This window comes from Ammospiza nelsoni, chromosome 3 (genome assembly GCF_027579445.1).
Source record: "Ammospiza nelsoni isolate bAmmNel1 chromosome 3, bAmmNel1.pri, whole genome shotgun sequence".
Taxonomy (NCBI): domain Eukaryota; kingdom Metazoa; phylum Chordata; class Aves; order Passeriformes; family Passerellidae; genus Ammospiza; species Ammospiza nelsoni.
In genome coordinates, this window is record NC_080635.1 from 26320720 (window position 1) to 26348198 (window position 27479).

At 39.6% G+C, this 27479-nt stretch overlaps 1 protein-coding gene across 1 annotated transcript in view; it reads right to left on the reverse strand.

The window, feature by feature from the left end:
• THADA (THADA armadillo repeat containing) overlaps positions 1 to 27479 on the reverse strand; it is a 151720-nt gene that overhangs the window by 12664 nt on the left and 111577 nt on the right. Inside the window, exons 32-36 of the mRNA XM_059469077.1 lie at positions 21931 to 22343; positions 21458 to 21579; positions 20059 to 20131; positions 18077 to 18221; positions 14881 to 15012 (exon numbers count right to left, since the gene is read on the reverse strand). Coding sequence (XP_059325060.1) covers positions 14881 to 15012; positions 18077 to 18221; positions 20059 to 20131; positions 21458 to 21579; positions 21931 to 22343 — 885 coding nt within the window. The remainder of the gene's footprint in view (positions 1 to 14880; positions 15013 to 18076; positions 18222 to 20058; positions 20132 to 21457; positions 21580 to 21930; positions 22344 to 27479) is intronic.

Here is a 27479-nt window from a genome sequence, read left to right on the forward strand (position 1 = left end):
AGTTACTTCAAGGACTTTGTCCAAGTAAATTTATGTAAGGAACTGGAGCTGCTTAGTTTTGCATAAAGTGTAAATATGTACACAAATTCTTTGACTGATAAGTAGTATTCAGTTGGTAACCAGAGTTCTTCAACAGAAAATCCAACATAGATACCAATATATTTATCTAATACAGATTTTACATTTGTTTTTCCATTTCCTTCAAAGTTGTTTGAGGAGTTGTTTTGTGCCTCTCCAACTTGAGAAGGAACTAAGTGCTAAGTGCTCTCCCCAATGTGCTGAATGCAAGTGTTCCCTGCACAAGACAAAAATTAAAAACATTTGTGTCTCACATAGTAATGCAGACATGAACTATGCAACACCAGGGACTTCCCCATCACAGGGAAGAAATCTCTCTTTCTATTCTCTACATATTTAATACGTGGCTTGGAACCTTTCTTATTATAATATTCCAAAATATTCTAAATAGGCATGGAAGACAGAATGGCTGAGTAACCTGGGGCTCTCAAGTCATTCATCGCGATATGGAGTGCTTCATAAATCACTTACAACCATGTGCATGGAAAGAAGGAATGGCACTATCTACTCTGCAGGAAGAGCAGACAGTCATGAAGATTAAAAAATCTTGACTGGTTTTAGATGTCTGATCTGAGACATTATGACTTGTTTCACTGAGGAGTCAGCACCCCATAATGCTTTAATATTCAAAATGCACTTCCCTCTGGCTTCAGCTGTGTGTGCCCTGAACTCCTGCAAATCATGCCTGCAAGGTATCCAGCTAAGCATTCAGCATGGTGACTTCTTTTCCCAACTCTGCTTGGAATGACTTGCTTAGCTGCACAAAACAGCTCTCTGGGAGAGGCAGCGACAGAATGCAAAATCACAAGGGCAAAACTAAATAGCTTTGGTATGCCCCTTCTTGTAATCCTGGTCTTACTCTCTTTATCACATTCAACTTGCAGCTGAGGTAGCAGCTGAATTTCCTAACACTTGGATACCTGACCTTGCAATCTTCCAAATATTCTTGGTGTGGGGAAAGGCTGGAGGAGGAAGATGGCAACATGTATGTATAATTTGCCAAGGTCCAAAAAGGAAAAGAAATCTATACCTTCATCATTTCAAGTATCAAAACACAGCCTGGAGCAGAGCTACCTAGAGCCACAGTTGCACAATCCTGAGGCCCTGTTCTGGCACTGAGCATCCTCAGGAGCCCTGCTCAGAATCAGGCAACCATTTCAGGAGCAGAGATATTTAAACTGCTTTGTGAACACAAAAATCTTCAGATGTTTTAGCTTTTAGGCTCCTTTCACTCTCTATTGAGTGTGTGTGTATGTATATATATATATGAAAAGTATAGCATTTTATAGTACTATTTCTCAGTCAAATTTTTACATATTTTACCAGAAATGCATAATCAAAGCATACATGTGTAACAGCATTCAAAGAAAAGGCCTTCAATTTTTTTCACAGCTTGCATAAATATAGCATTTCCTCTTAATTTCATATGCAGAATCCTGTTTACAGTAATAAAACCTAAATAATTAAAGTTTACCAGAAATACTCACAATATAGAAAAATCTCAGTACCAACTAGTAAGGATTAACACAAGTAGTTGAAAACCAGGATTTTACAATGAGTCATATTAGGCAACCCTAACAACAACAGCCCATCAGCACTCCTTATAAAAATATTCAGTTCACATAATTAAATTTACAAAGCAAATCAGGAAGAGACAAATGAGACAGAAAAGCAGAAGGCTGTAAGTTTACAGAGGTCAATTCAAGATATGGTGAAAAGGTGAAAGAACCACAGAGAATGAAATATGAGTGCAGGTAGAGAGCAAGGGAGCACTCAGTGCACAGAAAAAAATAACAGCTCTAGTATATTTTATTGAATCAGACTGGCAATATGAAAGAATAAACAACATCAAAGGGATTTTTCCCCCATTTTTAAACAAAATAAGGAAATCAGGAGGCATACTTCTGTGTGTGTGTTTCCCACTACAACTTGTGAGCCAGTTTCGATCCAGTTTGACAAAAAAGGATACGGGAATATGAAACACTAAGTTTTATTTCTATGAAATAGCCAACTGGGTAAAGAAGAGAGACCCTACTGCACTCATGCCTATTGAAAGGATGAAACTTGAGTCATCAGACATGAGAAAATCCACTTACCTGCAAAACAAATCCATTAGAAAAAGCCCTACCAAACCTATGCTTCCTTCACAGCTCAAGGAACTTTTTACCTTTTTCACTTAGTAATGCCATTTGAAGTAACAGTACACACTGACTGACACATGTGTCTTTAACCTGAAGACTTTTTCTGTCTTTAACATCTTATTTTTCCATCTCTGTATTTCAAATGAGTTTCCTTCAGCAAAGGCCACATTCTTCTTAACCTTGCCATGGCACTAGGTGAGCCTTAATCACAAATTGCGAGAATCAAGTAAAACCCCTAATTTGGAGAATTTACCTCTGCCCTGTGACAGCCTTTCACAGCAGCACACAGAGGTCCATGCTAAAAACCAAAACACATTGCAAAAAAAGGCAGCTAACAAGCAAAGGCTGCCTGTACTGCCTCTACTCCTATGAATTTGAAAAGGAACCACTGTTGAGTTCTACAGACCAGCCCAAAATAATTCAGTCTGTGTGCATGTAAGTAATACTTCACCCCTGAGATCATTTTATCCCTAGGCTTCTCCCTACACCTACTGTATTTGAACTCCAAGATCTGTGCTGACCTTGCTTTAGGGGAACATGAGGTCACTGACTCCAAAGTATCAAATAATCTGTATTTTGGTACATACCCTTAAAGACTCTTGCTCACCTGAGTATGATCTTGCCTAATTAAAGTGACCTACCCAGCACACCTTGCTTTCACAGAACCCTCACAGCTGGAAGGAAGGGACCTCTGGAGATCATCCAGTCCAACCCCCAAGGAGTTTGCTTTAGGGGATGGAAATCAGTATTGTGAACATCTTTTCTAAAAGGCCCTTCCTTAACACAGGTTACGTGATCCTATAGCTGTTAAGCCTCAGAGAACGTGGCACATGCCTGTTTTCCTGATGTTTCTCAGAGGTGGTATGTTGGTATTCTCTATTGCAAAATGGCAATTGACTGGAATATTTACATTTGGGGAATCTGAATTAAAGAAGGAAGATATTCTGGAAATTCAGTTTTTAGTTGTGCTTCTTAATGCATGTACATAAGACAGTGAGCTTTCAGTAAGTATGAGAAAGTATAAAAAAATTAAAAGATCCTTCTTCGGCTGTTTATAGTAAGGGTAGGTTTAATAGAACACCTAAATGCAAAAATCAATAGTCTTGAAGGTCTACTATTATAATATATGGATTCTGGAATTAGGGAAGGTTAGGTTTGTTTGGGTGGGAACTTTTAAGTACAGCAAGAAGTCTAAAAATGTAACTGCAGTCTTCAACACAAACATGAAATCGGCCTCTGTGTGTCTGCCCATGAGGGAAAGTAAAAGGGTAATTAACACAGTACATGAAAAAATGAATGGGTTTTACTAGGTCTGGTAACAAGATATTGTAAGTCTAAGCTTCACTGTGATCAAGCCAAGTGTATAAGTTAATCAAGACCTTCACTGAAGTATTTCTGTTAACACTTTCATCTTACCAGGGGGAATTATTTATAAAACTGTTTTCCACTGGCAGCATGACAAGGTGATCATTAACACAGCACAGACCATGTGAAGGAACCAAATTAAAAACATGCAGAAGTGGCATTACACTGGTACAGTAAGCAGCTGCCATAAATAATTCTGCTCCTCAAGGTGGTTTCAACAATCTTGCTCTAAATCTAATAAATCAAAACCCCTTTATAAAAAGTCTAGTTCTCAAAATTTACATTTCTAGGCTTCCCAAGGATGTTTAACTTTACTTTCTCAAGCATGAGAAATCAATTTGTTCAACTAAGCCAGTTCCTAGTCCTCCTTGAAAGCGCTCATTTGGAACTGATTATAGGAAAAAAAAAAAAGACATTGAGTTTTACACTTCTCAGGTTTTGAAGTAAGAGCCCATTGTGTCCCACAACTGCTCCCCCCACCTCCCCTCCACCAACACACCAGGAATTAAAGTAACCAAATCAGTGGGAAGGCTGTGGCACAGGAAATCAGTAATACAATAAAACCAACTTTCATTCTAAGGTGCTGCTTTGACTTCATCACAGGTAGGAATTATCTTGGTCATTACAAATTTCAAGTGCTGACTTAGGTGAAAACAAGGTGGTGGTTTAGGTTAGTTTGCAAAGGTATTTATATCCTCTACCTCACTCCCACCCACAAACACACTAATGAAATTCTGTGTGCAAAACTCTGCTTGCAGGAATGGATCATCTCCTCACTCTTGGTGAAATACCTCTGGTATCTGATGGGAATTCTAGCCCAGCCTTTATAAGGAGCTCCATGTGTGTATAGATCTGCCTGCCTGCCTGCCCAGGGCTCTCCCAAGTCCTTCCCTTCAGAACTCCCAGCATTCCAGTACTCAACCGCACTGTGTGGGAAGTTAATATGCAGGATCCCAAAAATATCAGAGATGCTGGTCCATGTCCATTTGGAGTCCTGCATCTGAAGCAATCTGAGGAGGAGTGGGGCAGTCACAGGCTGTGGATAACCAAAGCCTTTTTGTGCACTCCCAGTTAGAATAGCATTTGTTCTAGCTTTCACCTGCGCCAGGCAACAAAGGATCAGAAAGCTACCACCAACTTCTATATCCCAGTTTCTAACTATGCCTAATCTCTAGATGAATGCTCTGAGAAAGTGAGCTCCATTTAAAATGAAATTATTTTCTTTTAATTTGTATGCAACCTCCCTTAATTCCTCCAGTATTCTTCTTTTCTTATTCCCTTTTCTCAGTTGCTAACCAATGAACAATCCTTCTTGAAGTAACAATATTTCTATTGTTGCTTGGCTACTTTTCAATATAATCTAGCTTTAAAAATTACTTGTACCTGTCCTGTAAATCAGATTACTCAGGTAGCCATTGTTTTTTTGGGACATCTTTGTCCTTTCATAGTACCAGTGAAACAGAAGAAGCAGTATCAATAAAAGAAGTGCAGCAACTGGTCAGCAAAATAACACAATTTGTGCCCAGATTTCATTTTTAGAGATAAAGGACAAGCTACAACCTTGTAAGTGCAAGTTTCATTTCATTGTTTTTAACTAATAAAATTGGAGTCAATTAATTCAAATAAAACACCTAAACCTTGGTGTAACAAGAGTTGAATACAGTGGCAAAATGCCATAGAGACTACAGGCCAACTGTTGCAAACTTCTTGTATCACGGAACTTCAATTATGACTCTAATTAATCCGTTAAAATAATATTTCACAAGTCTAGATATTATTTTAGAGTTTAATATTTTTCTTGATTATTAGCATGCCCACAGTTAGCAATGTAGAATGCCAGCTACAAAAAGCAAACAAGAAACCAAAACAGCAAACCCTCGCAACTCTTCCTGGCCTAGGTGTAAAAACTAGCCAATGCAGGGTGAATTGAACAATTTCTTTTCCCCTGGCCTTCCCTGACAATCTGCCATGCTATTGTGGAGCAGAGTACATTTGCTCCAAAGCACTGAGTCTTCTGCACTTCCAGCTTGTTTAGAGAAAGCACAAAATAGCTCTGTTCAGAAGAATATCATCAGTCCTTCAGTTTTTGTTTACTTCTGCAGAGGCTGATTTCACAGTTTACTGGCCTAGTTTGCAAAATTACTTTTTCAATGAAGATAATTAAGACTGCTGCTTACTTCTTCTATGATTAATCAGGAGTAAAAATCAAAGCAATTTTTGTTAGACTGAAATACCATGGATCTCTCTCAGAAATAAAATGAAATGCTTTCAAAGCAGATGATCATCAGTGGTGCTATTTTGCTTATATCAAAAGGGCACACACTTGTTAAGCTAACAGGAACAACACTTTTACACTTTTATAAGAAAACCTGGCTTCATAACCTTAGGAAGTTTCATACAGAACTGCAGGAGTATGTGTATTCACTCTGGCTTCAAGTCACTGCTTCTTCATTAATTTTACTCACACACAAAGACTTCCAAGTTTAGGAGGTAAGCTGTGGATAACAAACAGCCTTACTCTACACTCGCATCAGAAAGGAATAAAAAAAAGCAGTCAGCGAATTCAGTGATGGGTCCCTGAGCCCAAAAGTAACCACCAAAGAGTTTCTGAACAAAAATATTTAAGTCATATTTTCATCCAACTCTTCCTCTGTATCTAAGGAAGATTATTCAAGAGTCACCATTAAACATTATTCAAGAGTCACCATTAAACCAGGAAGCGATCGTACTACAAATGCAATTTTAAGACCTAATTACTTTCCAATCAGATCTTCCAAAAGTTTTCGTAACAACAGGAGGTATTTTAAGGATGCAAAAGCAGAATGCCACACATAACATAAATACTATTACAAAGACAAAAAATATACCTATTAGCATAAAAATATTATGCAACCAGGCTATAAGTCAAATCTGCTTCTGAAACAGCCCTGGATTTATTCCAGCAGAAAGACCAGATGAATTCATTTACACTCCTACACCTCAATTCTTTCATCCTTGCAACTGACATGTAATTGTTACCTTCTCAGAATTACTACAGAAGATGTAAAAAACCCCAAATTACAGCTTCTAGCCACAGTAAGTGTTTCATAATCTTTACCACGTGTCATTTTGCTCTCTGGAAGAAACTTCTTAAATGTGAGGTCATCATAGTCATCGAGTAGTCACCAAATGGCACAGGTATTTGCCACTTACTTAGTTTGCCAAGATTTAAATGGTCATCATTACATATTTTTCTCTCCACATAAATCCTTCTCCATGCAGGTGCATGAGAAGTATTGACCATTAAAAGCTTGGAAAAGATGAAATGATGCAGCCAGAGTCAGGGTCCCTTAAGCAGAAGGTTCAACACTGAGCATTTTAAGGAGAATGCTGTCTTTTTTTCTGTTTGAACCCTATCTACTTATGATCCTACAATTACAGACAGCTTAAGGGTGCCTATCAGTGATGTTCCCTTTCACGGATTACACTACTCTTCAGTAACATGTGGTGCACTTCACCCTGCAGAGTGTTCTGGTCATTCCGGGCAGCACCCACCGCCTCCTTTGCCAGGGCCCACGTCAGAGCATTCCCAGAATACACACCTAGCTGTGTGACCTTCCCCCTGTCCTCAACAGGCCTTATCTAATGGAACTGAAGAGATCTCATCACCTTACAGTGTCTCAATACAAAGTCCTACACCGTGTTTGAACAGAACACTGCAAACTACTACCACTGCTTTACACCTCTCCACTGAGGCCTCAAGACATATTCCTTGTAACAGGGTATCACAGAGATTCCACACACAATCTTCTGAAAATAAACCTAACATTGTAGAAAATCATTCTGCAACAGGAGCAGCTCTGCTTTGCTGTGATTTTTTTCTACTTTTGACTGTATTGCATCTTTTTCATATTCTCTTCTGCCTGGATGGGTCTTGTCTATGTCTATTCTGCTTTCTACTGCTTAAAGGCCATTTGGATAAATGCCTCCCATTTAAATCCTAACATTCAGTTCAAAAGGCTCCTCTTTCATAGCAGGCTCAGAAATTCTGTTTAGTGAGCTGCACATCTAGTTACCAGAATGCAGTTATCAAGAATATTCACAAAGCGGAAGAAATCCTTGAGCTGATTCCAGAAAAAAATTTCATTAACCTTCTTTCCAATTGTCCCCAGTACAGGGAACATAAACATATTTTGGCTAATATGATTAGCAGTTTTCCATTAGTAACCCAGACAACACTGTGAGAACTTCTGGACTGTGCCCAAGAACCCGTGGCATATCACAAGATCTGTCTGGGAGATTTTTCTCACCAACAAGTTCCAAAATTATAAGCAATTCTCAAGGCAGCTTGAAAATCATGAAAGGTAATAAGTGCATTTTAAATGGTCTTTCCAAAACGCTGTTTTTACCTACCCATGGCATTAGCAAGGACCTGAAATTGATCCATTTGAGGGAAGCTGTTAACTTTCCACACCATAGCAGCTGTATCACAGCAAGTCACGTGTCTAGAAGGAAAGTGTTCAGAATTCTGTGTGCAGCTGTAGCCGCCCACCCACAGCACTACCAACCACTCCACTCCCAGGCTGGCCAGTGGAAGAGCTCCAGGCAGCAGTATCAGCAAGCTCTTTCTACAGCCAGGTTCTTCTGACTTCATACTTTTTGTAACCCCTCCATCAAACCTCTAAACAGAGGAAAATCAAATGTCAGAATAGAGAAGAAAATGCACAAGTTTGACTTCAATCAAGCAAAGGAAATTTCATCATCTATGATCTTGCCAGTTAATGCATCTTTAAACCAGTCTGCATGCATGCAATTCCCTAGTTTATGTTTGGGCAATTACCACTTATTCCTCAAAGCCAGGCAGCTGCCAGAACTGGTTTTAAGAGCCACAACTAAAGGAGCTGTCTGGGGCCTCAGAGGCCCATTAGCCTAACCTGAACATCAGGGCAAGTCACCTAGTGCATGAGAAAAGTAGAACCCTCCACACTAATCTTTGCCCAGGATCAGAGTAACCTGACATTTGTTTTATTCACCACAGCCCTCCCACCTGCCTCACTGGAAGGCTACACCTCCAGCATGGAAGTAGAGTAAAAGGTGGGTGTAATCCATCCCCTATCTGGCAAGAGCATGAACACACCAATCACATGAAAAGGACAGTTCTGAACAGTTTGCTGGCATCTCCTCTTTATATTTTGTTGAGAGAGACACAGTGACTTAAACCATGTATACTGCACACAGCAGTGGGGCACAGCTTCTAACCCCCAGTTATATTCTGATCTCCAATCCCACAGCATGGATTTAGGACTTGGCAAGGTCTGGGGAGAGGGGTTAACTTGACATGTTCGTGAACTAAAGCTTTAAGAAATCTATTTAATGCATTTACCCAATAATAAACATGAGCAAGAAAAGCCTTTTCTGCTATGGACAAAGCTGGCATTTACTTTAATGAATAGTTTGAACACAGTTTCTAATGCCAACAAGCAAATGAGGCAATGAATAAAGTAAAATATCTTTCTTCACTGTTTCCCATGCAATATGTAGGATGCTTTAATTGTGCAGCTAAACACCACCAATGTTAATGGTATTTTTAGCATTTAAACACTACCAAGGTCCATTTAGCATTTTAGGTTTTCCCAGCACTTACTCATAGCTGTTTCACTAGCAACTGGAGTAGATGAAATCTGAGCCACTTGTCCTGAAATGCTTCACAGACTAGTTGTAAAGGACATTTGGGGTACAAGTTTTGGGATCATGCCAGTCACCCACAATTTGCTGATATCACCTGTGGTGTTGATGATGACTGCCAGACCATTGTGCTGCATTAACATCACACAGACTGCTTATCTCTTATCTCTTCCTCAAGTGCATGTAAGAAACCTTCTGCACAGCTTTGGGTTCAACAAGGAAGATTTTTAGAGGACAGGAACAAGAAACATAAATCTGAGCAGGATTTCTTCTCCCCTTGTTTCTTTCAGATGTTAATATAGCAAGTCTGATCGTCCCTGAACTTCCCCTACCTCTGCTAAGGCTTATTTACACCATCACTGTGCCAAAAAAACCCCCCACACATAAACCTTTCTTCACTCACAATCATGACAGCCACACCTACTCTAGGCTCATGAAGCAGTTTGGTTTGAATTTGCCTTGACTTTTACACTAATGATGTGTGAAAAAGAAAATTGAGGTGCAAGCAACAAGCAGCTTTGCTGTTCTCCAAGCTGAGGTGACAGCATGGTTGACAGAGAAAGGTTCTACCCAGTCAGATGGTGAGGTCTAAAGTCTTTCTAAGTCTTTAAGAGAATTCAGGGACACCTTGAAAATTTTTCAGCGCTTCAATCTAATTTAATGATATTTTTTCTTCCCCCACCACCACCTCAAGCAGCACATTTTAACTTCTCCCTTTACACACACTTATACCCGCTGGCAAATAAACAAAATAAAAGTTTCTGAAATGCTCCTACATGCCTGAAACAATAAGGTAAACCTGAAGTAGTGTGGGCCATTAAAACAGTCAACACCCAGCAGTAAAGACTTCCACAGGAATCTTAACTCAATCTGCTCTGTAGTGCCATCCCCTTCCCAACAGGATGGTGAAAAGTCAGTTCAGAAGGTGGAGTCAGCTTCTTTAAACCAGACAGTTAATAAATTCAGTTTTCCTTGCTGGTGAATCAAAAAAGCAGGACACTTGTCACTTTCACTGATCATTTTCACCGAAGATAAAAAGTAGACTCTATCAAGAAGGGAGCAACCATCAAGAGAAGAAAAGAGAACTTTGTCTTTTGCTCAGAAACTCCTGGCACAGGAGTATCGCCTATTGCAATTTCTTAAGCATGTGAAATGGAACCAAAGAAACAGAGTTAATATATCTGAAATTTTAGCCAGTGGATTAAAACTGACTACATCATGTTCAGAATTACTCAAAAACATAGAGCTGTAACAATAACATTGGACTGATTTTCAAAGATGCTCCCACTGCACGCAGTGAAGGGAGTGCTCAGCACGGGCCTGGGCTGCTCAAGCTCCGCTGCAGCCACACAGCCGAGCCCAGGAGCTAACTTGCTCATCTCGGTACAAAACTGCTACTTCACAACAAAAGTAGCAAAAAGCCCCTGAAGTCCTCAATTATATTCCAGAAGAGTATTTAGGCTGCTAAATCATTCAGGCACTTTCAAAAGATTTCCTCAAGTTTGCAAATCTAATTGCTCATCTAAGCTTAATTCAGCTCAATTTAAAAAATCAGCTAAATTGGTGCTAATGCTGATGACACTAAAAATGCCCTTAAACTCATTTAAGGTTAATTTGGTAATTTACCAACATAAAGGTTAAGCTGACTAAAGGTGATTTTTTTTAATACAGAATTTTATAGAATTTGATTGGCTTGGCTATAATGGTAGAAAAATAGTTTATTCAAACTTCTATAATACTGTTAAGCTCATAGCTTTACTTCATATAATTCTTCTCTAAAAAAAAAAGTCATAGAGGAAAATGACACCAAAAAATACAGTTTTTGTTCTAACACAGATACTTGCATTTTTCAGGATATTTAGCAAAGTGATCACCAGTAGGGAAAAAGCACTCTTGTTTCCCCAACTTAAATCATCTTTCTTGTAAGGAGTAACTCTCCTGTATAAAAAAAGCTGCTGTGAATAGGTCTAGACTTTACACAGCCATGGGTCACTAATTTAATTAGATTTCAAAGCAACTATTCTACCTTTACACTGAATACAATACTTCCTGTACCCTCCCTCATACTAAAAGGAATAAAACAATCTGCCAGAGGTTTACACCTCAATGCATGAGGAAACAAAAACAAAGTGTACACACAATACCCTGAGTTACAGATGGGGATTATATTGTTCCACTTATTAGGAAAACCTTAACTACCTGTTAAGTTGGTATTTTTAGCAAGGAAACAGAAGCTTTCCTCCCTTCTGGTGAGAGAGGATTCTGTTTGACCGGCCCTGCTCAGAAATGACTGCCATCATCCAACCTCAGTAACTTCCCCTACTGAATGTGAGCTTTTGCACATACTAAAAACATAAAACAAGCTTCTCTGTATGAATAAAATACATTTTAGAAGTGAACTTTACTGGTAACAGTAGAGGCTCTTGCCTTCTATAAGAAAACAGTAGGGCTTGTAGGGTTTTGCTTGGGGGTAAATAGCAGGGTGGGGTGAGGATAGGGGCCCTGCAGTGTACCAGCCTTTGGTCTTTTGAACTTTTCTCCTGGGGCTGCAATTTTCACAGGGTTCTTGTATCACACGTGTTACCACACATTTCTGACCCCACTGCTTACTGCCTTCCTAATTTCAGTGATCCAAAGCTGCATGGATTAGTTACCTGAGGAGGCTGGGGGTTTTGCCCTCAACAAAACCATGAGGGAAAAACAAGAAACCAAGTTCATATTCTCCTCCAGGAGAGCCATGTAGCATTTCAAAGAATTACACAAGATAGGAGCTGTTACTGGAAGTGAAAGCACACTATAATAGTCAGGATCATTTGCCTCCAGTTTCACCATCTCTAAATGACATTAAAACACCTATTATTTGACACTTTCATCCTGCCACACATTTCTGCTGTTATTCAGCAACAGGCATGTAAAGGAGAACCATGCTACAAAAACCCTATGAACAGTCTATGTAAATAGACTTTGCTACTGTTAACAACAATTCAACTTCACCTTACTCTGCTGAACAGGATGCTAATTCAGCCTTGGTCTGACCGTAACACACAAGTACATCACCTTTCCCACTCTTCCACATGAAAACAAGATGCCAGCTAGTATTACACAGGAAGGGCAGGGGCAGTTGCCAGGCTATAATCACCAATTCTTCTGGATCTCAATAAAAATGAAGCACTTATGACATTGATTCCCTAAGCTGACAATAAATGCAGATCTTCTGCAGGCAGCTATAGGCTATTCTTTCCTTGCATGCTGTGCACACAGTGAGAAAAGAGAATTTTGTGAGGACTGGATATGAAGATGCTAGCACCAAAATTTCTGGCAAGTCCAGAGCTTGTATTTTGTGAACAGCATTCCTCCTCTCTGTATGGCAAATTAAGAGCAGTAAAAGATGAAACACACCATAACCCATTCCTACAGTGCAGCATTTCTGGAAATATAATGGCTACTAGGACACAACACTTTTGATGCACAAATGAAGCTGAAATTATAATTGTCTCTTTACTCTCTCCTGTTAGCTAGTGGTAATGGTAATGACATAAAAGTGAAACAATTACAGAATGTATAAAAACTGGTTTCTAAACATCCATTCCTATTTCTGATCTCAAGTCGTCTTTCTGATCTCATGACAAAACTACTGGGCCACAATACTAATTTATCATTGTGTAATGGAAATGAAAAGTCAGTTAATTTACCATATCCAGTAATTTGTTACAAAGTAAGAATTTTAAAGAGACCTGTTTCACAACTTCTATCTATTTCAGTCTGTGGGTTCAGTTATCTTAAAGTCAGTGCTGTGATGAAAAATCAGACTTTCATGGTATGAAAACTTGAAAAAAAAAAGCAGATATTTGAATGTAATTTAAAAATTCCCATGACAGAGAGGTCTAGTGATCCATGAAAAGTCTAAACCACAGACACAAACATATTGCATACTCTCACAGGAACATGAAAAGAAAGGGGGTAAATGAAAGTAAACAAACAACATACAAAGATGAGTTTATTTTAATCTGATTATAAATAAAAACCACAAGGGCAAAATTGCTCCCCCAAAAGCTAGGAAGCAAATCACAAAAAGTGAAAAGAGTTAAGTGGGGAAAAAAGCTCACAAGAAAGAATACCAATGATGAAAAATGGATATAAAAGGAAACTGAATTATCTCTTTTCAAATGCAGCATTCTCTTCTAGTCACAGAAGACAGACATTCATTTCACTGCAAGAAGTTTAAATGAAAAAACAGGAAGGCACAGCTAAGTGTAACTAAGGGGTTAACAGAAGTTTGGGGAGTGGGGTCCCTATCCTAATTAGGAACATAACAAATAAAAAACAATTATTATGTTATCTTCTAAATTATGGTCACTTCAGCTTTACAAAGTGGTAAGCTATAAGAGCAAGCACTGAGGTGACCTTAGCATTAACTAGGAGACAGAGGACAGAGCTCTCACCCAGTTACAGGAAAATATCCCTTGGCACCAGGATACAACAGGGAAGAAGGGAGGAGATACAGGGCTCAGAGAGACAATCCAGCACCATATCATTCCCAAAGAAAGGACCATCTTGAGACATTTGAGGATGTCCCCAAAGGCCAGCACTGGGGACCTGAGGCACACGCACACAGAGCCCCTTGATACTCCAGAGAGCTGTAGCTGGGACTAGAGAAACTGTCAGAGCTGTGGGATTTACCAGGAAGATGAAAGCTGCTCATGCCATATTCCTCCTTTTACCTTCTTCTACCCCACAGCTCTGTGCCTGAACAGTGCCAGCTCTAAACCACACCTGCCACATGAGCAGATTCCTGGCTACCTCTATCTAAAACAGTGCCAAACATCATTTTACTGCCTTTTCTTATTTTTTTCTAAACTAGAGAGCTGCTTTATCTCCAACCTAGCAGAAGTTCACATGGAGAGGGCTGACTAATTTGAACTGACTGCAGACAAGTTGGTACAGGCATTACTGAGTAGCACAGAGCAGGGACCACCAGAGAGTGATGAGCTTGGTAGTAAACTCTAATTTATTCCCAACACACGGAAGAATGTGTCAGCAAAGACTCTCAAAGTGAAGCATGCTAATTAGTTAAGCCTACTCAAGTTTTGTGGCTATTTTAAAATTAACAGGGTTGAGTAAATTAGGGCAAGCAGACAAAAGGCCCACATCCTTAGAAGCATATTGTGGGTATACTGTGAATTAATTGTCTTTGTTGATCTGGATCTAAATGGATTTCAAGGTCTAATAATGAATCAATGAGTTGAATACTGCTTCCCAGATTCCTATCTGTGATTAGGCTCTTATAACAACGTGGGATTCAAGGAGTGTCTTGCATTGTATTATTAGACCAGAGCTGGTATTGAAGAGCTTTCAAACTGAAATTATGTGAACATTGACTCATCACAGCACAAACCATAAAGCTGAGTCCTGCTGTTGTCTTTTTTACATCTCCATGTAATCATATGCAAATTAAACTAAGAACAGTCAAGGTAAAATAATAAAGCATGGTGGGCATCAAATTTGGTGTTATTTTTTATGGTACATAATTCTAGAAGATGGATGAAGCGCCTTAGCAAGAAATTTGTGATGAGAAGAGAAACACTTTTGCCTCCAAAACATTCAATACTATTTAAAAGTAATGTTAACGTACCTGTTCCTTCATTGCTCTTTTTTTCTGACTGTGCCACTTGTATCACTTCAGCAGCAGCATCCCTTACTACCAAGTCTTCATTCTGCAGCAGGAGAATCACACATTTCCACAAACCAAGGGTATCAGACAGTCCTATATTTATTTGTGGAGAAAAATTAGAGCTTTATTTCTTATATGCATTCAAAGAAGTTAGAAAGCTGTTTCCACACCTAAACACAAGACATGAAAGGGATTGGCAAACCACTGGGAGAAAGACTGGCAATAAAACCAAAGTATTTTCAGCATCTGTGAACCTTATCTAGGTGGCAGACTCAGCTTGGTTTAAACAGTGGGCAACAGATAAGAGAATGGGCCTCTCTATCTGGGTTCAACTTTAGTCATGAATGCTCTCCATTTTCTACAATTTCTAAGAGTGCAGAATTCCTGTTTAGAACTTCAAAAATTCTGCAGCTGGAGATTGATCACTGATTAACACACTGCTCATGGATTTGCTGCTGCAATCTGCCTGGAGCAGAGGCTGCCAAACCAAGCTCTCTTCAGATACTGCCAGTGGCGCTGGACAGAAATGCCATTCCCTGCTGGAAACAGCCACTGACCACACCTTCCAGGGATCTACTGTCACCTCCTTCTCCCACATCCAGTGTCCCCAGCACCCACCAGCAGGCCCTGCCAGCCCTACACCCACTCTCTGTTGGAAACCAGTTCAATCCATGGGGTGATTGCACGGACACAGCCGAGACTAACCAGAGAGAAGTGCCAAGAGGGAGGTGCTGATCTGGTACTGCCCAAGCAGGCAGACAGCACACACCACCCCAGTGGCAACCCACACCTCACAAGCCATGCATGACTAGCTCAAGTCACATGTCACATACTCCTAGGTATTTTTCAGCTGACTTTTCAGGTCTTGTTGAACATCCTGACTGAAGGAATCCACTGGAAGCTCACTTCAAGATGCAGCCAGCTGGGAGATATTACTTTCTGGGGACCACAGACAACACAAGAGTTGTGTTTCACTGCTGGTTTTTCTTCTACCATGTTTTCAGCAGGTTTGTCAGAGATTTGTATTACAAGGCTAGGCAGACAAATACATAGCTGTATTTCGCTGCTTGGCCAAAGTAAATTGCTCCAGGCTTTACTACACATTCCTGTATTACCTGTAACTTCTCTATGTGGCAATGGCATGAAGTATAACTACTTCAGGAAGAAGTTGCTTTTTTTCCTAGCATGACACACTCAATAATATTATACTGGTACAGCTAGAGCAGAGTAATTATTACCCTAGAGATTCAATATTCAGATTTCCCACCTAAACAAGTTTCTATGGTATCTCCAGAAGCAGTGGAAGTCTACAAAGGGAATTTGCATAAAACCCTTTTCTGAACCCTCGAGCAGCTTGATGAAGAGATGATGGGGTCACCCAGAACATACAGACTGCCATTCACCCTCTTTCTCATAGGAACACAGTAATGGAAGCTCTTGGGACTGACTACAATTCCATTTCATACAACCACAGTTTCCTTTAACTCCTACTTTTTACTATTTGTGGTCAAGCAAGCTGATGTAGAAGAAGGCACAGAAGTCAGAGCTGTTTATATGCACACAGACCCTTCAAGGGAATTATCCTGGGTTTATATCACTACAACTAATCACCAGCCCATGCCCTTGATTTGCCAGACTCCCCACTGCAGTACTGACAGTTTCACAGTTGTGAACATCCCCAGACTGACAATTCTAGGTACTATGAAAGGTGAGATCTGCATCTTTCTTCCCCTGGATCAATTTTCAGAGCAAAGAGCTAATTCAGATGGTTTGCCCACTGAGGACTTGGGGCTCTGTATTCTGGGCTGTTTGGGGAGCATTTATTTTTGTTTACTTGTCTGTTTTCATTTGTTTTGTTAGGATTTTACACACAGGATACAAACTGCTGCTATGTTTTATTTCAGACCTTCACATCTGCCTGACTGGAAAGCATGGAAATCAGCAACTGTTTTGACAAGATCAAAGAGGAAAGTGTTGTCCATCATCTATGGACCACATCCAAATAACAACAGATGAGTAGCACAGCATTTGGGGGGTTTTCACTCCAATACTTCCACTGTCTTCATTTGACATAAAATGGTAATGATGTCTGTATTATGAAGAGCTTTATCTAGATGGTGAAGGTTAAGATTTCCAGAGCCAATACTATGAACACTTAATACTGCAATGTCTACCTCATATAGATTTAGCTCTGGTCAATGTTACCAATACCTCTTTTAAAAGGCACATCTCAAAATAATACCTAATTTTCCCCCAAACCACTATCTACAGATTAGGAAATACACTGTTCTTTTTGTATAACAGAGATTTGTATCCAGGCCACATGGATGGACTGAAGCTACTTAAACTAAAAACATTTACATAACTACACTGGAATGAAGTATCATGGAGTTAAAAGTATCTAAAACTGTCTTGTTCAGGATGCAAAAGAACTTCTTTACCCTCTGGTACTACCTATTCTTGCCTATCTCCTGTCCCTTTAGTCACAAAATCTCCCCATTTTCTATTCACAGAAGGCAGGGGGGGGAAAAGCTAAAAGAAAAACCCCATCTATTCTCCAGAACAGAAACTTAGCTTTGCCTCCCATTCGCTATATGTACTATTGAATAAGGCCATGTAGGGTTTTTTGTTCTCCTTCTTTCTTTGTTTTCTAAAGAGACAGTCTAATATTAACTTCAAACAAAAATCCTTATACCTGGGAGATATAATGTGATCCAATTATTAATTATTCTCATAGTAGAACGTGTCTCTCATTTCTAGACCAAAGACCTTCATGCCAACATTCAGCCAGCACAGCTTTGTTACACTCCCAGTGTTCACCTAAACTATGTCCAGCCCACCAACAGAGTACTACAGAAAGATTCAAGTACAGAACAATTGCAAGCCGGTAATTCTGTACACCAGTGTATAGTGACCTGAAGACACAACAACACATCATGTGCCCCTTCTGCTGAGTTATTGCCAGAGGCTGGGCACCTGTGCTTTTTCTACCAGAATTTAAATAAATCTCTATGTTTAGTAATTAAATCCTAATAAAATTTTCAAAAAATCCTCTTTGATGTAATTATGTTTTGACTGTGCATACACATACATTTGAAATCATGTATTAATGGATTTCAGAAAAAAAAATCCAGAAAATTACTTTCAGGCTACTTACCAAGAATGAGCTTCTCACTGCTCAGAAGGAATGATGTTATACTCTTAAGAACTTCAGCAGCTGCTAACAGCATCTCTGTCTCTTGCTCATCTTCACAAAAATACATTATCAGCTGAACCCATTTTTTCAAGACTTCTTCTGGAATCTGAAGGCACAGAACATGTGAGAAGTATGCTGCACCTCTTACCATCACATTGAACCATGGCCTGTCTAAGGGGGACTGCTCACTAGTAAATGTCCAGTTTTTTTGAAGTGGTGAAACCCACAGGAACATTTAAAAGTTGGGAAATTCTCTTTTAGTTAGAGCAGTATACACAGGCAAGTCTTTGACTCTGTCCCTTCACAGCAGAGTCACCAATGACCACACAAGTCAAGGAGTATTTTGGTGTCCTCAGTCCTTCTACACATGCATGCCAAGGACAAATACACTGGTCCTTTGCCTAATTTCAGGGGGTTCCTCTCTGCCCATGCCTCCAGCCTGTCCAGGTCCTTCTGAAGGGCTGCAGAGCCCTCTGGGGTATCATCCACTGCTCCCAGCTTTGTGCTGTCAGTGAACCTGCTGAGGAGGCACCTGCCCCTTCACCCAAGTCATTGATGAGGAAGTTAAACAATACTGGGGCCAGTACTGACCCTTGGGACACCACAAGTGACAGGGCTCCAGCTAGACCCTGTGACACTGCTAATGGCCCTCTGGGATGTGCCATTCAGCCAGCTCTCAACCCACCTCATTAACTGAGGAGTAAATGAACCCTCAGTCATACTCTGCCTCATTCTGCCTGGTGCAGGGCCATGTACCTGCACTGCACAAAGGGACACAGATAGAGTGTGTCCTACAGATTCTGTAACAGGTGAAAACAAAAAATAAAAATCTCCCAAGATGTTACAATGACTCAAATTTCAAGCAGACACATGGATGAACTATCTAGAAGGACAGAACTTAAGTTTTACCTCATGGAAGAGAAAATCCCTTCCACAGATGTAAATACTGAATGCAAGCTCAAAGAAAGAATTTAGATGGAAATCTGATGTACCTGGCCTTTCCCAAAGCCAAAAGCTCTCTCTGTAAGTATATCTTAGATCTCCCATGATTTGTATGCTTATTAGAGAAAGTTGTTGCAGCATTTCTATTTAAGATTTTTACAGCATTTTTCATTAATTCTGCTTTGTTATGTTAACTTCAAGTACTCACTATGCCTTTCCTTAAACTAAAAAGTTTTAATATCATAATTCATGTTCCTCAATTGTGTGCAAATGTGATATTATATTTTTTAAAATGAGACATGGTTATTAGCATATAAAAAGAAACCATTCTGCTGTTCATTCTAAGAAAAATACTAGCTTTGTAAGGAAAATAATCTTCCTTTTAAAACAGATCATGAGAGTTTTGTTTATTTTAAAATACCCACTAAGTGGATTTGTAAATATTTTTTTAAATATCTAGCACTAAAGCTGCTTTTGCACTGCTCTACACATACATATGTGACATCACAGACTGACAATTTAAAATCAAAAAAATCTGAGCTGGCTGGGAATTGCACCCAACCACTGCTTCAGCTTCATGCCTTCACACCCGATGTGCTCTCCTGTGGGCTCTCCAAAAATCAAGAAACCACAACAAAGCTGCAGCTCAGTAAATGGGGTGAATTCAGAACAAGCATTAAACACCACAGGCATTTCCCTTTCTACGTTATAGTGACCATTCTGGATGAGCTCAGAAGCTGAAATTACTCCATCAAAAATATTTATGTATGTATTTAACTTGAAATTACTTTGAGAGGGAGGTACTGAGATGATATTCATGGCTGTGTCATTTCAGAACATGGCAGTGTATTCAGAGAGGAAGACATAAAGATGAATGTCAAAAATGATGAATGGACACAAGAAAACACAAGATTGGGGTCTTTATCTAAAAGAAGCCACATTACTGCAATCACTAAAAACTCCAGGATTACAAAACTGTTAATTAGCTCTATTTGCCTTACCTGCTGATGATTCTGCAAAAGGTGGATAATCAATTTGGAGGCAAATTTCAGAGCTATGGTTTGACCTTCAGGGCTGAGAAAAAAAGGCAAATGACATATCAGAAAGCCAGCTATTTCTGTCATATTTTCACTTCTAGAAGAAAACCAGCCAGCTCTTAATTATTTCTGATGATCACCAATGGATATTTTTCAAGCTGAGCACTTGAAGCTTTCACATTAGAGATCTAGATGTTAGCTAAGTTCTCAGCTGATATGCAAACAAAACATGCCCTTACTTTCACTTCTCTCACGTTTACTTTCTATTTACATATTTCTCATAGAAGAACACACTTGAAAATGGAACCTGAGTCAAAGAAACCAGACATTATTTTAAATTGTGAACAAATGCATCTCTTGAAGCTTGTGTTTAGCTGCAGGAATATCTCTTCTACAGCTGCCAAGCAGGATCTAAGGATATGGCTCAGGGCACTGTGGCTGCTGAAGCCTATTCCCACCATGGGGAATGGCAACACCTGAGCAGCAAGGCCTGCTATTCCAGCCCCTTCCCTCCAACAGCACCAGTCAGAGGTATTTTACCTCCAGTACCTTACTTCATCCCAGAAATAACCACTCCCCATTACCATAATTTGAACTTGAACAATTTAGTGCAAATCAGCAGTAAATATGCACAGCTATAAAATGCAGTTCTACACTCTCTATATTCCATGTTTGTAATACTGGACTGCAATGTTTGCATGGCTTAAAAAACCATCAGAAACAGGATGTCATATCCTTAGTCTGGACACTGTAAGCCTGTTTGAGCATTCCACTGTGAATGCATGGGCACAGCTCTAATTCAGTAGGAGCTACAATCTGGCTCCAGATTTCCAGTGCTTTCTGCTGACTTTACAGTCTGTGTAAGGAGTGCAAACCCTAAGGATTAGGATTAACCATTTCTGCCAATCCAACAAGTTAAATGAGATCTGCTGTTCTTTCTACAAACCATCTGCCTATAAACCAGGATAGGAGGGATGGCAGATTCACAGCAAATGAGTGTAGAGCTGCACCATTAACACTAATTGTTAATTCTACAGTAAAGTGGGTGTTTCCCAGTTACCATTCAGGAAGAACTATGCTCACTGGCTATCACTGGACAGCCAAAGTAACTTCTCGTTTCAGGAACTGTACAACTGGACATTTACAGGATGCTAGCATTACTTGCAGGCCTTTTGAATAATTCAGATAAAGGTCTTACTTCTCTGAAAAATTCTCATGAACCCACTTTGTTCAAATACACCACACTCTCTTTTCTGAAACACAGATTTTTAAATGAAAGTGCAGCCCCAAACCAATATATTAATGTTTTCAAAATTGAAAGTTTTTAAAAGGTAAGTATTTCAACATGCATGACAGACCACACCTGCTGGAGATATCTGCAAGGTTTAAACTCCAGGTTAAGAGCTGATTTGGATTCATTTTTATAGAACGTTCAGTCTTTGGAAGAACATTTCTGAGATCCATATTATAAAGAATTTCCAGCACCTGCAGACACAATCCACAAACAAAGAATTTACAGACAGTCTCAACAGGAATGTGCACATTTGAGATCAATAAAACACTGGCTTAAGCTCCACTCCAAGAACAAAAGGAATCTCTCTGGACAGTTCTAAGAAAAGAAAGAGGAAGTTCTTGCTTTTACACAGGAACATCTGTTACAAAATTACTGCACAGCTCCTGTTCAGCGTAAAAAAACCCCAACCACTCAACTACTATTTAAAAAGCACAATGCATGTTTGAAATATATTTTTGAAAATTACAAATATTATCTAAAAATTAAAAACATATTAATTTACTGAAAACATACAAAATGTCAACAAAAAAGCACTCTCGTACCTTGCAAAAACACTGGGGATTTGTTTCCTTCAGAGCCATTGTGAGAAGAGTGTCTTCCAAATCAATGGGTAAACATAATGCACCTCCTCTTCCTTCTGCAATCTGCTTGGAATTTCTTTGTCTCAGGGCCAGCAGAATTGCCTCCAACGCCAGCAGCCGCACCTCATGGAACTCACAGAGCAGGAGATGAGCCACTGACAGCGAGGGCTTGGCCATGTCCTCTGCAGCTGCTGAAGCACAGCTCTGCAGGTCAGGCCCTGCAGTCACTGACAGCACTGATATTACAAGTCTGGTGATGCTCTGGAGATACTGTATCAGTCCTGGTACTGCAGGTGAGTAGGGAATACCAGACACCAATTCAGAATCTGAAATGACTCTCCTTATCTCTTCCCAAAAGTCATGGAATTGCATTCCTGCAATGAGAGTAACACTTAGTAAAGTGAACAAATAGATGATGTTACCATGTGCTCCAGACTGTGAAGCTGAACAATTATCAGGTATGCAAAAAGTACCATAAGGTAAATTCAGGCATGAAATGAAATGAAATCAGTTCTCCTTCATTTCAAATTAGAAAAAAGCTTTGCTAGATATCATATACATTCATATTTAAATCAAAAGAAACAAAGACACAAAATTTTCTGAAAACTATGATTGCTCAACACATGAGCTGGAAGTTTCAAACAACTTAAAAATGCTACAGCACCTTGCAGACTGCCTGCAATCTTTACCAATTACATCTGTTTGGTACATATTTCTTTCACCCAAGCTAGTAATACAATATTGCCAATTGTACAAGCTTCCCATTTCTACCATTGCAGAAAGTTATTAACACAAATAAGCTACCAAATATATGTGGGAAAAATGTGGGTAGCTAGCTCTAAAATCAGAGACCAGACTGAACAAAGTGCTGTCTGTCAGACTACTCAGCTGCAACTGAAATCAGGAGAAATGATGACAGAGGCCATTCTGATAACACTGAAACTCTCATGCCTTCATAGTTTTAGTCAGAAAAAATTGCTACGAAGAAGATGACCCTTCAAGATAAACAGACCTGTCCTGTGTGTATCAGTCTAAAGAATTTACTTACTAAAAAAACCAGGATACTTTTCCTATTGTTACTCATTTTGAACAGTTAATCTAGGTAGGAAAACAAAGGAGCTGCACTGTAACCCCTCTTATGTATCAGCCCAGGAACTGTGACACTTCAGCCATTTACACTGGTGCAACCTTGTGCACACGGTCCAGCACAGCCTGAGAACCTTCTTTAGTGCTTGGCCACCTCCTGGAGCCAACAGAGGCCACTGCCATCTGTGACACCAGAGGGTTTCAGGCTTTAGCAGAGCTGGCAATGTAGACACTAAACAAAGGAAAAAGTCCTCAATGGTCCTATTTCACACCCACACACACTGAAATACTCATGTGCCTTGAGTTCAACCTTCTCCATCATCAGCAGGAATAAACCATTTTATAATATTGAAACCATTTTGCCCAGTTCGGTGTCTGTACAGCTTGTACTGCAAGAAAATAAACATCCTATAGCCCACAAAATTCAAATGCAAGCAGGGGAAAATCAAAAAAGAACAGAGAACAGTGCCACTAGTGCTAGGGGATGTAAGAAGTTTAGGTATTTTAAAGGTAAAAATGCACTAAAGGCAAATACAAAGATTAAAAAAACTTACATTTCTCCAGTATCTGTAAGAAGACAATTCATTGCCATGTAACTTTGCTATTTATAATTAAACACGAAGCACTGCTAAAAGCCTGTCCAAATAGTCCTATTAAATTCCTGAATTTGACATGAAGCCACAGCACAAATATAGATTCATTTTGTTGTCCATGAAGACATTTCCCTAAGCCTTCTATTTACAGTTAAATATCCTGCCCTTTCATATTCAGATTCTTCTAAAGCCATCTTAATTTGTTTGACATTTACACAGAAAGTTGACATGGTTGTACACTGTCTAGCACATAAGACAGAACCATTTCTGAGTAATTCTGGACACACTTCAAAGAAATTTATAAAAAATTTCTTTGTATTTATAAAAAATTTTCAGACATATTGCCCAGCCGCTAGCTCTGTCATTCACATTTTGACTCCAGTTTCTTTTCTGAAGGGATTTGATGCAGTCAGAGGAACCTCAGGATCACTGCAAAGCCATCTCACAGCATTATCCTCTACATGACACAGCTGATTTCTGGCTGATAGCAATGCAAACTTGTATCTGTTACTGGCTACATTTCTAAAACCCCTCCAAACACGCTGGCATCACAGCACAACCTAGCATTAATGCCCGTGTCACACGACACGTATCCAACTGCCAGAATTCCTTAATTTCTGAACTGTCTGGTTGCCTTGGAGAGGGATTAGGCCTTCGTCTCACTTATTACACAGCCTGAGTCCACAGACAGCAGTTTAACAACAGAAATAATCCCAGGCAGCTGAAAGGAAAAGGTTCAAGGTCAAGCACCTCAGTTCCAGAAGAGAAACAGCTTCGGTTTCGGAGCCCTGCACCCTCTCCTGTTCCTGCCTGCTCCCCTCCTCAGCTGCCTTTCAGCAACACACACACCCACTGCTCAGCTCTCCAAACCAAGAGTTTATTTGTAAGTATACTGCAAGAGAAAGGCTTTCATCTCCTGTCCACACTGCTTTACACTGAGGTAAGCTACATGCAAGCAGTAATGGGAAAGCTGGCAGGATGGAAGGGTCAAAGCTCCAGAGCAGGGAAAGGGAGAGTAGTATTAGGTACACACAGAAAGAGATAGAGAGGGAGCAAGAAAGAGAGAAAAAAAAATAGGGGAAAGTGGGGAGGGTGTCCTCCATTTTGTTGATGTCAATGCTGCCAACTTTGCCAGAGCCTGCAACTCAGTATCAGAGAGAGTGGTGACCCTCCCATGGACTCCAGCAGGCCATGAACTGACCTTCCGACTCAGCAAACTTCCACTTGTATTTTGCAAGGCCAGCACAACTTATCTTTATGTCTTCATCTTTGAAGGGGAAAACCACTTGCATATAAAAAACATAGCAGAGCTACTAGCTTGCAGAGACTGTGATACAAGAGTCTCTGGCAACAGATCCTCTTTTTCTGTACATATCAAATACTTCTGCTTTGGATAACTTCTTTTTTTCCCATGCAATTGTGAAAGACTGGACACTGTGGCTCATCTATTTTACAGCAAGTCTCTTTAAAACTGGATGTCTCAATGGCAAGGCCGTCAGCAAAATAAGACTGTCTGAATATTTGCTTAGCCTCAACACACCAGAAAGCAAATCCTCCTGCATTCATCTTCTGCTCCACATGCTCTCCAACACTCTTTTTTCACACAAATATGTACAAAAGGAAAGAATGCCCCTGTCTTATTACAGTGCAGTGGAAATATTCCTGCTTTCAACTTCATCACTAAGAAGTCTTTCCAGGCTTTCATGTAAATGTTTTGTCATCTGCTTAGCTTTAAGTAAACTCTTTCCTTTGGCTTACATCAAAATATCCAACTAAACCAGAACACCACACTGGTTCCCAAAGTAAATGTCAGCCTCTGTTGTTAAGATACAGTAACAACATACTTTTATTTACAAACAAACATCACTGTAGAGTTTGAATGACCAGCTGCTGTGAGAAGGGAGAACAAATTTTGGCTAACCAAAGAAGGGTCCTGGCAAACAGCAGTCTCTCCAGGATGCTGACAGATGCAAATGAACCTTCAAGAATTAAGTGGATTTAATTTTATTTTTTCCCCGTTAAGGATTGCTTCATTTGTGGGACAGGAAGAATTTCAGCCTGCTTCTAGTACAGGAGACATCTTACACAACCACTTGGTTCTCTTCAACACCCAACACAAACATCCTCAGTCCCCCACACTGATACATGCACACATCATCTATGTCACGGCATCTCGGTTTGAGGGGCTGGATTTTTAATCCTATTTGTGATCAACTGATGTTCTGTCATGTGTATGAAGTAAAATGGTCTTTCACCATCTGAAAATAAAGAGGAAAGGAAGAGGAGCAGAATGGAGTTAGCAGACTGGAGCAATCTCCAGTTATAAACCTCCTCAAAATTTAGCAGCTCCCTGCACCCTGCCTGTCCCTCTTCTGCTCCTCCCTGCAGTGGCAGGCAGGATCTATTCAGCCTGTTCCCAGAGCAAGCAGATACATGGAGCAATGACAGAAAAACCTCCCTGCTCAGGGAGTAACAAACCATCAGCTGATGCACAGCTCAGCTGATACTTCATCTCACAGGCACTACAGTCTGTTCAAAAGTGACAGAAGTAATCTGAATTCCTTCCATACTTAAATCTAAACTTGCTTCACCTCCTTGCAGAGTTGATACATTTCTGTAGGACTTGGTAATTTCGCAGTGATTATTTAGCTACTGCCAAGTGGACAACTCTCCTGATCATCAGGTGTATGGTGTGAGGGGCTTCCTTCTGTACATGTGATTAGTATAGCTCTAAGTATTTGATCTAGATAAATATTGAGATTAAATCCTATATGCAGGCCCTCAAGCATCCAAACCATCTTCCTTGTTCCTTCCACAGGCTCCAGAAGAAAAGAACAAAGCAGGGGAAAAGGGGGGAAGTTACTACCAGCACCAGAAAACTTACTGACCCTCTGCAAGGGCAGACAAAAACTGCAAGAGCAGCAATAAAATGCTGCTTTGCCTGCAGTTATGGGAAGGGGCTCTGAGCATCAAAAATCTGGATATTCATCATTATTCAACAAGACCTACAAGAAAGCACAATTGTTTATGAACTGAGGTTAAAATCCACTCTCTAACTACCATCCACAGACATCTGAACAGATCATATGAATAGGGAGTAGGCTGAGAGCTAATCAGTGCCAAGAAGAGATTTTCCTAGACAAATACTAAAGATCATCCTATTTAGATCATCCTATAAATGTTTTAAATCTTCACCTTTCTTAACTCAAAATAAAAACATTTACACCCAGTGCCACAGTCAATATACCAGCAAACTTTATATAGTTTCTGATATAATAAACAAAAACTGCCTTCAGTATGTTAAGAGTAAATTTAACTATAATCTAATTAGACCAAATAACCAAAACACACATTAACAAGTTGCCAGTGTTTTTATTCAAATAATTTTTGGCCATACTTCTTAGGGATCTAGGAAAAGAAAATTCAAGTATGGCTAAAATAATTAACCCAGTTACCCTGTCACATTTTTATCATTCCAAAATCATGAGTTTGTAAGTTAGCCTTCAGGAAAAACTTGGCTACCATCTTGCTTCTTACCAGAATAAGAAAAGATTAGGAACTATGATACAGAAAACAACATGGCCACAACCTTCAAATGCTATTTAAAAGACCTACAAATCATGTAATTCAGGCAAACATTTAAGAGATTCCTATGTAAAGAGCAATTTGTGCTTTGCATTGCAAAGCACGGCAAAGCATCCATAAGTTTGATAACTCATACTATTTCTATCAATGTATTTTTTAACTTCCAATTAATAAGGACAAATATAACCAAGAGAATGATATTTGCTCTGTATGTTATTTTAAAAAGTATTGTATTTGAGGACAAAA